Raw genomic sequence first — 13469 nt, 5'->3', positions numbered from 1 at the left:
TTTATCCAACTTTCCTGATTCCTGAGATCAAGGGGGTGTAATACCACAAGTTGTGCTCTTAAAAGTCCTAATTTGGATTTGAAGGGGCTCAAGAAATCAAACTAATATTCAGTAGCTTTCACAATGCATTATTTTCATAGTTCAGGAGCAGACTTTCATGATGAAGGGAGTTTTTACAGATAAGCCATTTGTCCAAAATAAAAATAAAAACACGAGTCACACACTTTTTCCTAATATTTGGCAATGGACACAACCACATTATGGGGACTCGCCTTCCTTTTGGGAACAAAATGGGGAACAAAATGCACACCCTCAATACAAAAAGTCATAAGATTTGAGGGTGAAGACTTGTTTTCAGGTTAGAAAATTGATTTAACTTTCAAGAAATTCATCTAAATCAATGTGATGTCTCCAAAAGGTCTGCGTGTACGTATCTGATATGTGTGTTTCTAATCTTGTTTATGTGTGGTTTCTGAGCCATGTGACTTCTCCTTGTTTACATATCTGTTCAAACTCCAAAGGAGGACAACAATTGTCCAAGCAGATGAGCACAAACTCACACAGACACACACACACAGACCAGACTTCATTAAGAGGGCTGTTGTGTCCGACGCGAAGCCCACGACAGGTGCCGTAAGCACGCCTGTGCATGCTGCCTGTGTAATTATTCGAAAAGAAAAGAACGTGCATACATATGACTTATTAGTCAAACAGTAGTGTCCGCGCCGGTGACCCTCCTCGCAGTCGGGGGGGGGGGCGCTCGGCGTCACGCTGAGTCAGACCGGTAAACAAAAACAGAGGAAACGGGGCAGCGCAGGCCACGTGTTGGTGCATAATATTTACGGTGGCTCATCGTGTGTTATTAAATCCTGCTTTGAGTTGAGTGGCAGGCACACGGAAAGTTATTCCCTCGGAGTGAATGCAAAATTAACAAACTAATACAACTCGGGAGGTCGCTGTAGAAGAGACAACACGGGCCAAGTTTCTTTTGAAGGCCGTCCACTACGCAGCGTTTTTTAATGGTCTCAGAAGCTCGTTCAGAAGGTCTGTTTATGTGGTTTTTCTGATGTCAATCATGTTTCATTTGAACATTTTCTCTTTGTAATGTGTTTTTTTTTTGTCTGTCAATTTATCATTTACCCCATGTGTCTGTTTGGTATAGTGAGTGGGCTTTTAGGGGCAATAGATGTGCATTAAATCGTGATTCATTTGTGATGCAGCCCTGACGCACCACCTTTGGAGACCTGTGATCAGCTGATGCAGCGTTAGAGGGAGAGCAGTTTGGGTGTCATTTAGGCGTCATTGCAGTCCGCAATGGAGAACCACGCTTACACTTTGCTTAAAATCTTTATTAATGCAAAGATGCCTTTAAACCAAACTGCATCGATCTTGAGTCGTAGTTTAAAGGGCAGCAGCTCACTGACGTCTAAAGTTAAGCATTAATAAGATCACTCAGGGGGAGTCACATTTACCAACTTCAGTGCTCGGTGAAGTAACACAGATTTGGAATTGACCGTTACCCGTTGAGACAAGTCTGTGCCTCACGGAAACAGTAAAGCGCCGACGACCAATTTTCCAAAGGAGCTCTTTTGTTCGCTGACTCACAAGGAAACCAAAGATCTCATGTTACAAATATGACAAACAGCTCGGATAAACTTCACTCAACCTGCGTCGCTTGAGTTTTCTTATGCGATTGTTTGGTTCATATTTTGTGTCACGCCACCTCCACCGGTTGGTAGAAATCTGGGGAGAAACTGTGAGGTTGAGTTCACATAATAATGAAAAGCGGAACATGATTCTCAACCTTTTGTAACCTAAGGCCCACCATCCAAAATAATTGACAAAAAAAACCTGAAGGAAAAAAAAAGAATAAAGTGAGCTGTAAATAAGTTGAAATAAATATATTTCCTACCCTCACCAAGAATCCAGGGTTCTGTTCCCTCACGAAACACTTTGGAGATTTTACTGGCACAGGGTTGTCTCCAACATCACCTTTTCATAAAAAAATATATATATATTTCAATTGATCGAGCTGTACGCATAATAACCAGAACACAAAATTGGTAGTCAATTTATTCTTTTTCACCACGGACTTAATTGGAAGATTTTTTTTCTGAAACATTTTAGGGGAGTAAAAAAAAAAACGTACAAATAAATGAGAGTTATAGACATTATTGAATCTGGAACAACCTTTATTGTTTATTGGGGTTATCATATTTTAATATGAATTAATTTTCTTGGTTGTCTTTACTAACTTCTTACTATAAGAAAACTCTATCCCCCCCCCGCCCACACACACACACACACACACACACACACACACACACACACACACACACACCGGCTGTAACATGAGAATGGTACCAATCCTCTCATTTAACTCATATTACAAATAACATAAGTTTCCTCTGAGGTTGACATGCAGATGTAATGTTACTTTTCCGAGTGCTCGGATGCTAGTTGATAGTGACCGTAATGAGGTTGTCCTTCTGTTCATTTCATGAAGCGAACATGGATATTGATCAGATTGACATCCTTCCAACTCCGTGAGGTGAGTTCAGGTTTCCTGGGTCCACGTAATCCGATGTGTTTGTCAGTGCATTCACTGCTCTCCAGTCCATTAGCGAAATCACCACCTGTTCAGAAGAATCGCAGGTCACACAGGTGGGATAAGAAGAACCCTCTGAACCGCCCTCGGTTCGGGTGCATGTGATGTTATAAACCGATGCCCAATCATTCCTGATAACTCACACCAAGAGAGATAATAGTTCTAACAACCTGTTCTGGCTTAATAAGAGTTCCACCATCTCTCAAAAGGTTGCAATTACGTTGATGGATCAAACATGATCAGTTTCTGGGTATTTTTCTGTCAGAGTGAGATGAAATTGGTGCCCAGAACATTCTCTTAAAACACAAAAGAAACGTGTGACTGGACTGGATGTGCACGGTGGTCCTTAAAATCACACGGAGCGATGTTGGGCTTCGCATGTTGTACGTCTGACACGAGGTTGCATGTCACGGATAATAACACAGATAACAGATTGTAGGTTTATCAAAACATACAGGTGGTCGGCGACACTCTGATTGGCTCTGAAACCCGAAGCCTTTGTACTGGAAACCACAGCATCGTGCTTCATTCAACAGTTGGAACAGTCCCGGCCCGGCCTGACACGCAACGGCCCAGAGTCTCACGCCATGTCAACACGGAATGACCCCTCCGAGATCAGATAGCCTCTCCTGCACCAGGAAGACTGAATTAATCATAGTTTCATCTCTCATGGGCAGATATTGCACATGTAGTCTATAGTTGACTTCATTGCATTTTTGCATTTAGATATTTTCCATCAAATGCAAACAAACAAACACAGCTCAATTATCACCCTCTTGTGACAAATCCATATATTTGCCACTGTTAAAAAATGGTAGCAAGAAAAAAAGGAATTTCTAAGCTTTACCATCAGTTATGTCAGCATATGAATTCTGGGCGTATTCTGGGACCCACACCTGTGCTGAATCAGGTCGGGTCTTCGTTATTAACGCACCTGGTAAATTGGGATGCAAGTTAACTACTTTGGAGTCACGTACCGTGACAAATTGTAATGTCAGTCTGCAACATATAGCTCACACGCTGATAGATGGGATTAATATTCTAAAATGCTATTAAATTCATTATGTTTCTGTTGGACATCACATTTTGCACAGTGATTTGTGCACGAAAAAACAACGGAATATTATGAAAAACAGGAAACGCTTTACCAAATATATAATATATAATATTGCCAAAAATGTTTTAATTACTGTAAAATCTTTTTGGAGAATCTAAAGTAGTTGTTGCTGTCTCACTGTCACCTGGCCTGTTTGTGTGTCGTAAACCCAGCAGACTTTATCGGCCTTGCTTGTCACATCACGGACACATTGCTGCAGATGCACTGACATTTTTGGTCCACATTGCCTGCGGTGACAAAAGGAACCCCAGACGCATGTACGTCAATGTGGATCGTCTCTTCATCTCCACCAGCACACTCACACAGACAGACATGTATGTGCACCTACGCGAACACGCAGATACGCTCGTGTAAATTAGACTTCTCACTAACGGATTATGTGTCGAGCACGTTAACGTGCACACAGGGCTGTTCACGTGTGAGGCCATCACAAGGCACGGGGGTGATGACTAAGTGGCAAACATTTTACTGTTCTCTCTATAATCACATTTCTAATTATATACGTCAGCGTGTTCCTTAGGCTGTTTTTTTTTATTTAATTCATAGACTTGCAAATAAGGTCAAACCACAACACATAAAACCTCCTAGCAGCAAAAAAAAACATGAAGACTCCTCCATGGTTCACTGAGTCTTGAGCCTTTATTGTATTTTTGTCTTTAATATATTTTATTTTTTTACAAGACTGGAAAAAAACTGAAAACTGGTTCAATCACTTCACCAATTAAAAAATAAAGAATCCAAAACATCAGCTGTGGAGCTCGGTGTCCTTTTTTTAAATTTTGTAGTCCTCTGCACTAATAGATGATGGCAAACATGGCTGGGAAGGAAATGACTGACTCTGCTCGAGGGCCACGTTGCCAGGACAGTGCCTGGGACACAAACACAGGTCAAGACTAAAGACCCGAGTCAAGAGGCACACAGAGAGAGAGAGAGAGAGAGAGCCTTAAAGACAGCACCGTATACTGTTTGTGTTTTCTAGGACTGACCCTGAGTCAGCTATGTTTGTGTCATTGAGGTTCAAGGGAACGTTGATCTTTCTCTGACCAAACAGATAAAGACACTGCCATGACCTATGTCAGCTGTTACCTTTTTTATAAACGCTGATTTTTGGACATGTATTTATTGAATAACTTATCTGGGCATATGACAAATAATTGTTTAAATGTGTCTTGCAATGAAGTGCATACAGAAAGAAAACTCAATTCCCTTCTCTTTTTTTTTTACCACTATTATCCAAGTGTATAGTAAAATAAAACGTGATGAATTAATTAAAGCCCTTTAAAACAACTGGCCTATCAAAATGCACAGAGATAATTAAGGATGTGTTTCCCTGTGGAATGAGAACACACGACATTCCCTCCACCGTGTCTTTGTGCAGTCAGTGTAATATGGCCGTGCCGTGCTGTACCAGCCTGTGTGCATGTGTGCTGTTATACGCATCGCTGGGACACACTGGGGGCTTAATTACTGACCAATACCGAAAAGGGTAGCAATGGTTCACCCCACCCTGCTAACACACACAGCCGTTGATCAAGGAGGGAACAACCAGGCTTAAGCACACCTATCTGATTTCATCCCCAACGCCCTACAGATCGCTAAAAAAAAGGTCATCGGGCAGGTTTTAGGTTTCACATGAAACCAATGTAAATACTAAGGTATATATGGACTATATAGACCTGTGTTGGACATAATGTAACATATTTTTTCCTGGCATGGTGAGAAAGAAGGAGATAAAAGTTAAGGGGGCAATGAATGAACTGGTTTATTTAACGTAAACTCAGGGATTATAATAGCCTTTTTCATAACTTTGGGGTTGGATTTATGTTCTTTATCTGCCATTTGAAATGACACGCAATGAAAATACCTGTGTATTTATAGCTTATATATGTTTTAATTATAATTTGTAATGTACACACAAAAGCAAAGCTCAGAAATGATAAAACAACAGGAAACAGAACAAAGGTTACATCAATAATTAATTAAATAGATAGTTTATACGGTTAATATGACACAATCAACGCACGAATCACAAACAAGATTTTCTCTTTTAAAAGTAATTTTCTTTTAAAAGTAATTTTCTTCTATGATTGTTAATTTTGATCTTATATTTTGTCAGCATATGTGAAGCTTTTACATTGCGAAGGTGGATGAATTGCCACTGTTTCTAAATGCGTTGTGTACAGTATATTTGGAAGCGTGTGCTTGTTTAGTGTCCTTAACTGGGTATTGTTTTCAATCTGATAGGGACAGTACAGCCTGATGATGTGGTTGGTATTGTATTTATTGGTGTAACAATGTGTTTGCTGCCCTTTTATCAATCTCTCAGAAAAATATGTTAATCCCAAAGAAACGTTTCACCTTAAATAAAGGACAATGCAATTTAAAAACAGGAAAACCATATGCAAGACAGCTGTAGATAGGCCTATGGGAACAACGACCTTCAGTTAAGATTATACAACATCAAACATAAAGTCATGCTTGTTGGAAAATCTTCTGGCAGTATGAGGATTAAAAGCATAACTTAATTTAAAAAAAATGAAAATGAAGATTCAACATTCTATTTTGAAACAAGCTATCTTTCCCCATTTTCTGTGGATGAGGAGTGGACAGGGCTGACGCACAAAAACTGCCATAGTGACATTATAATATCAGGTCTTGTTCCAGCTCCCCAAACTGGTGCGTGACGCATGACGCATTCGGGAGGCGCGGCCATGCTTCCCCCATAAATGCCGAGCCTGCCCTACTCGGGCTTCAGAAGAGACGGCGAGGATCGAACCCTCACTTCCCTGAAAGACCTTAAACTCCATCTCTTGCCATCGCACCATCGACCTCGGGGTGCAACTGCTGCAAGCATGATTAAGAAAATGTCCCCATCTGAGAATGAGCACGACATTCCGGCCAAGAATTGCCACAGGATGGTGATTCTGGGCTCCACTAAAGTTGGGAAGACAGCCATCATCTCTCGGTTTCTGAACGAGAAAGTTGACGACCAGTACACACCCACCATCGAGGACTTTCATAGGAAACTCTACGGCATCAGGGGAGAAGTTTACCAACTGGACATTTTGGACACTTCTGGGAACCACCCGTTCCCTGCAATGAGGAGGCTTTCAATCCTTACTGGTGAGTTGAGCTTTATAACCCGACACGTCCATAGCATACGACAGTTTGCAGAGTGCATATGCTGTTGTTCCAATGTTATTACTATTTGTCATTGAACGCGTCTTCCGTTGTGTTTTCCAGGTGATGTGTTCATCTTGGTATTCAGCCTGGACAGCAGAGACTCCTTCCAGGAGGTGCAGCGCCTGAAGCGACAGATTTATGAGTCCAAGTCCTGCCTGCGAAACAAAACCAAGGAGAACGTGGACGTCCCGCTGGTGATCTGCGGCAACATGTGCGACAGAGACTTGAACCGTGAGGTGCAGGAGGACGAGATCGAGCAGCTGGTCGGTGGAGACAAGCACTGCGCTTACTTTGAAATCTCAGCTAAGAAGAACACCAACGTGGACCAAATGTTTCAGACTCTCTTTACCATGGCCAAGCTGCCCACCGAAATGTGCCCCGGTCGGCACTGCAAAGTCTCCGTGCAGTACTGCGAGGTTCTTCACCGAAAGTCCTTCAAGAGCAAGAAGTGCAAAGATGGGAACGCGTATGGTATCGTGGCCCCGTTTGCACGGAGACCCAGCGTGCACAGCGACCTGATGTACATCAAGGAGAAAGCTGTGGGAGGCAGCCAGGCCAAAGAGAAAGGCTGCATCATATGCTGACACGATGCGTTGCCCGTGTCTGAGACTATCCAGAGCTGAAGCGGAGTCGTTGTGCATGCACAGCACACAAGTCCAAATACTGTACTGCAGCGCCCGAGAGACGCATTGTGATCCAAACTGTGATGATAGCCCTACACGGGGCAAGTGGCACAGCTCATAGGCCTGTCCCTGTGTAGGGATGCAGGTGCTGCTCTGAAAATGCTGTAAAATATGCCTCTATTGCCACGACTGGCACTGCAGCAAAAAAAAAGTTTACATTTAGCTATTTTAATTTTTTTCAAACTTGTTGGACCTTGAATGTTTGTTGCATTACGAACAAATTGGAATACATCTTAATGTGTATTTATTATGTCTACGTCAACTTTTGGATAAAAGAGAAAATAAAACCACTTGTTACTTTCATAGTTTGTCTTCCTCTTCTGTTTCCTTTCAAGCAAAACACTGACGTTACACAAAACACTCACTGTTCTGCAAAACTTCATGCAGCACGACCTCTGGGTCGTCACTTCACAGGCCCAATACACCATCCTGGAACTTCATACTAGCCGATAACTGACCCGAGGGTCTATAGGGACCATTAACACGCCCCCCACACCGTTTCAAGCACTTTCACTCATGTGAGCAAATAAATGTGGATAGGAATTATATATTCCACTATTTACACATCCTCAAATTCCCTCTGAAAAGCAACCAGATGAATGATCACTTTGCTTACTTTGTCAACGATGCTTATAGGCTAATTGATGGTGAAGGCCACTGGCTTAAAAATAATGTGTACGAGTAGTTGGGAAATAAAAAATAAAGCTGTAAGCACAAAGATAATTGTTTTAATACAAAACATTGCAAGATATCACAGGAAATTATTATCTAAAAAAAAAAAAATTACATTCAATACATATACTATAAACCAAGTTTGCATTCTCGGAAGGCAAGCAAAGGACATTGTTTCATTCAACAACATTTGTGATGAAATGGAGAAAGAAGAAGTCCATGTTCCTTTAGATATCCACCCCGTGTTCTTGAACGCCACATCGGCCGCACAGGTGAGGATGAAAACAAAACGCCACCTTCTCTTCTTGCACCTCGACTGTCTCGAGTAATCCACGCCTCGGTTTTCATGATGCTTTCGGCACGTCAAACATGCACAGACTCTTGTATTTCTGCAGCAGCTGGTTCTTGGTGCGGACCTGCTCCTGCAGGGTAGCGAGCTGCTGCTGCTGCTCCGGCGGACTGCTGTCTACCCCGGGCATGTTGGAGATCTGCTCCCGAGCCTCCTGGATCTTTGCCTTCAGCTTGGTCAGTTCTTGGTGGACATCCTGGCTGTCCTTGTCCATGCTTAAAGACAGCAGGGTGAACATGGGAACACGTTATTGCCGTGCGGACATTATTGTGGATATTTAGCTACCTTTAGCCCAGCGGTAATAGCTAACGTTAGTTTTAGCTAACACGTTTTTGCGACACCCCCCTGAAATCGACTGTTTACGACAAGCAAATCGGTTTTCACAGAGCAGCGAGTACACACGTGACTCTGCCGGTCATCTTACCATTTGATAATGTCGTGAACTAAAGGCAGTAAAGAGCAATCCTCGCTCTCCTTCTCTTGCCTTGGTTGAGACACCGCCATCGCCTTGTCCCTGCTTCACGGCGCAGGTAGATGACGTCACGCGTCTTATGATGACGTCGGGCCATAACAACAACACACCGCTTCAGACGGGCCTCGGTCTTTCTTCTTCTTTTTTTTAATGTTTTACTGGCAGTTGGCAAACAACTGTTTGGTGCATTACCGCCACCAACTGGTATGGAGTGTGGATAAGGACGTCTTATACCCCTAATAATAAATAAATAAAAATAAATAACAAACCCACCCAAAATTATATAACTAAATAAACACAGGGCTCATATTTTCCCAATAATATTCGTAATTCGCAGATACTATAATAGTACTTGATTGCACTTACTTGAGTTATTTTGCAGAATACTTTATCTAATTGCATGTTCCTCCTCCCATTGCCCGTTTCTGTCCTCCTCCCATTGCTTCTGCCACCTTTCATTTAATCTCTTTTTAATAATACTCTTGGTTTCTGATTTGAAGTTGACTTCAACTTTTGTACAACTATTTTTTTGCAGCTTCTTTTTCAGCTTTGACACCAACGTGTGCTGGTACCCATAAGAACACGACTGTCAGACCCATCATTTGAATCCTGTACAAACGTTGTTGTATTTCAATAAGGAGGTCCGGTCTACTGACTGTTCTGTAAGCTGTCTAATGATGAACTGGAGTCCGATCAAATGATTGCCCTCAATGGTCCTGTGTCTTCTATCCACTGTATGCTTATTCCCCTTTGCCTAAATTATATAACCACAAGATTGTATACAGATGGGACACTAGGGGAACATCTTATTGTTTAGGGTCCATTGGGTCATGACACTGTACTTTGGAGAGGCTTAACATGAATTTATTTTCCAGGAAACCACAGTTATCTTGCATGTTATGAGAGACTGTTCCACAATTATATTCTCTTTTTAATAAAACCCTTGATAGCCTATATTTCCCTTGAAATAGGCCACATAATCTCTAGTAATACGCAGAACAAAGAAACCTGACCTTCAAGACCTGAGAATAATGCCACATACCACAACCTTAAGAGTCTATACCTATAATTCAACCTCCTATGTCTCCAAGTGTGTCACAAAGTCACAAGTGAAACATGGCAACCACTGAAATATTAGTGTGCATGAAGGGCACACATATGGTCTATTGGACTCCAATGAATCATACTACATGTCAATCAGTGAAGAGTTTTATTCCGGGTCATGTATTTCTATTTGGGAACCCATCAACCTTTTTTGCAGATATGACTTCCTCGTGTTGAAATTGTATTATTGGTACAGGATAAAAGGGAAAACCTAATAAAATATGAACAGGAAAACATCAGTCTTCTGCCTCTTAAATGCAGCTGGTACCGTGCAGATGCATTCTCAGCTCTGTGCAAATAAAAACCTACCATGGTCCATCATTTTCTTAGCCTTCTTTTACCTATATTCCTGTGATATCAGGCCTCAATCCCCCACAGATCTCCATCCTCTTTGTGCCAGTCGTACGCCCCATTAGCCTGACAACTTGAATCATTTGAAATAGGCTCCCTTAGTGTTTGGAGATGCTGATAAGTCAGAGTAAGTCAATATTGGTAATGACCGTGTGCTAATTGAGTTGCTTCTCGCCTGCCTGCAAATGGAGGGAGAACCATAATTAACATCATCCCTGCGCCACAAATTACCTACTGTGCTTATGATGTAGCTGGGCTGTAATTACTGCCTCGGGCACACTTGCCCCCTTTGGAATGCAGTAGCTTTACAAAGGAGTAAACACAGTTGGTTTTTTTTTCCAAATGTTGAAGACGAATACATATAATCATACATTGTAATCATATATGATTACAATGTCCAGATTATGGGAGAACATGTTTTGTACATGGATGGAATACAATTACAAAGATTAAAATGTTCATGCAGTGCCTTCATTTCACCTAGTGTTGAATTGAATTAGCTATGTGGTACAATGATTGACAATATGAAAACGATTGCAGACACCAACTGTAAAGTGTCTACGGTCTTTTAAAACACAAAAGTAACGGCCCCTAATTCTACTGCCTTTTCTTTTAAGGGATTTGATTTTACCTCTTGATCTTCTCAACCTCACTGGCCATTTTAAATATCCACAACGACATGATCTCATTAAAGCATAGATCCATCAGTTAATACCATCTGCTTCCCACACACACATTACTGCTCCCACCATGGGGACACATTCTCATTAGCCACTGCAGCAGAGCGACCACCGCCAGGACACAGCCAGCGAAGACCTAATTAAGAGGAGCTTTAGTCCGACTTAACCTTATTGGACACACCTCCGGATGAGAGGTAGTTATGAGCTTACCAGACACCTACACCATTTAGTGCTAATGCTGATTCTCAGTATGATGTTGACCATTACATAGCGAATTAACAGAGATGGATGTGTGACCCAGATTTGAGTTTGTGGGATGTCCTCATTTAGTTTTTGTTTTAGTGGAAACTTGCAAATCACTACTGAAGCAATGATTCTGCCTTAGAGCTTCATCAGTGAACTCGCTTAAAATGGGAACTTTTGGTCTCTAATGCAATCACATCTTTATGAATATACATTCAGTTAATATACATTCACATTTTCTGGTTCTCCTGTAGTTTGCACATCCTTCCCTCAACTATGAAGGCAGCAATGACTTTCCCTTGTCTATGTTCGACTGATGTTCTATATAAAAGCCTAATGAAGCACCATTTAATACATTATAAATTAATTTGTACGTTTTCCCTTCCAGTGTAATGGCTGTTCTTAAACATGTGCACTGTTATGTGTTTGTCTGTGCACTTCATTTTATAATGTATATTCTACTGTAAATGTAATATGTTTAATATGTTGATTGTTTTGTGAAAACACACTCGGCAATAACAAGTTCTGATTCTGAAGGAGGATATAATACCATTTATTTCGAGTCAGTGTCTTCTTCGTTATTTAAAGAAAGCTTAGATTTACACAAAATCCCTCATGTCATAAACTGTTTTGAGAAATATCCCTCTAAAGAAAACAGTCTAATCCCTCAGCACTTCTTACAAATTTCAATGGAAAACTATGAACAAAAGATGAAGATCACTGAAGATGAAGATGATGTACAACGGAAGTCAAATCAGTGAGAAAGGCCAGAGGTATTGGCTTGTAAACATTCTGGGCTCTTAGCAGAAACTCACTCCCATGTATGAATTCCAGTGATATTTCTGGAAAAGATCTCATGTGCCGAGTAAACTTGCGTTTTATGACTATCAAGGGAGTCCTGGCTATTTGTCGATCTTCTACTCTTCCATAGCACTCCCGGAGTGATGATGTGAAAGGACCGCTGGCCGCTTCCGACAGATGTGTCACCGCCCAGCATCTCTGGCAGAGAGAGAAAAGCTTCTTGGTAAGAAACCTTCACCAACTGTAGCCAGTCTGGTCATGATGTATCCCAAAGTCACGTTTAATAAAATCAACAAAGCTATTAACAAAGCTTCCTCGCTATGCGTTCCTTGGGGTCCTCCAGTCATGAATTCCTGTGTGTGTAAAATGGATCCAACACCACCTTAATGATTCAGAGTGAACTGAATGATTGCCAGTGCTCCATTTTTACTCAGAACTGGCTCTGCCATAAAACTAGTTCATCCATAAATGTCTATTAAGGCACTCGAATTTCCCAGAAAGCCGAGGTTCAGTTCCATGGAGCCTTAATGATCTACTAATTTTAGCGCCTCTTTGTTAACTGCAGTACGGCTGGTGTTATTGCTGAAGCTGAAAAGGAGACATGCATTACATTATATGTCATTTAGCTGACGCTTTTATCCAAAGCGACTTACAATCATGTTACATTAACACACCGTAGACACAGCTACAGGGAACAATTCAGGGTTAAGTGTCTTGCTCAAGGACACGTCGTTATCGTTGGCTCTTTTAACCTATACACAATAACATATATTCAATTTGATTTTCACCACACTCACAGTTATTATCCTGATTTAATTGTTTTGTTTCTGTTATTACCAGAACACCCAAAACACATAATCTGACTACCTTAGAAGAAGAAAGCTCAGACTTAATTTATTTGCACAAATAAATTATGAGAAATGAAAATAATTATGGAAAAAGCAGTCTGTGCTTGAGAAGTGAAAACTCATGTAATTTGTATATGTGAGTTTATTTTTAAGATTTTAAAATGGCGTACATTATAATTCATACACGGTGCAGACGGAATGATGATACAACTTTTTACTTACTTGAACTTATATTTAATATTAATGTTCATTATTCGGCATTGTGAGGCTGAGTGGCCTTGCACTGCCCCCAAGTGAACAGTCGAGGGAATCACAACTTCACAAACAAATCTTGAAAGTAACCAAGGGCATTAATCAT

General features: G+C 41.1%; 2 protein-coding genes across 2 annotated transcripts; one reads left to right on the top strand and one right to left on the bottom strand.

The window, feature by feature from the left end:
* The first annotated feature begins 6577 nt into the window (after positions 1-6577).
* Positions 6578-7492, top strand: LOC117735341 (dexamethasone-induced Ras-related protein 1-like). The gene is made up of 2 exons (XM_034539892.1): positions 6578-6848; positions 6969-7492. Exons 1-2 carry the CDS (start codon positions 6578-6580, stop codon positions 7490-7492), a joined length of 795 nt encoding a protein of 264 aa, XP_034395783.1.
* Positions 7493-8299: 807 nt separating this feature from the next.
* Positions 8300-9148, bottom strand: med9 (mediator complex subunit 9). The gene is made up of 2 exons (XM_034539653.1): positions 9037-9148; positions 8300-8827 (listed from the first exon to the last, which is right to left on the bottom strand). Exons 1-2 carry the CDS (start codon positions 9114-9116, stop codon positions 8608-8610), a joined length of 300 nt encoding a protein of 99 aa, XP_034395544.1. The 5' UTR covers positions 9117-9148; the 3' UTR covers positions 8300-8607.
* Between the last annotated feature and the right edge of the window lie 4321 nt (positions 9149-13469).

The sequence above is a fragment of the Cyclopterus lumpus genome, chromosome 8 (assembly GCF_009769545.1).
Source record: "Cyclopterus lumpus isolate fCycLum1 chromosome 8, fCycLum1.pri, whole genome shotgun sequence".
Classification (NCBI taxonomy): Eukaryota; Metazoa; Chordata; class Actinopteri; order Perciformes; family Cyclopteridae; genus Cyclopterus; species Cyclopterus lumpus.
This window is presented reverse-complemented; position numbering and strand designations above follow the sequence as displayed.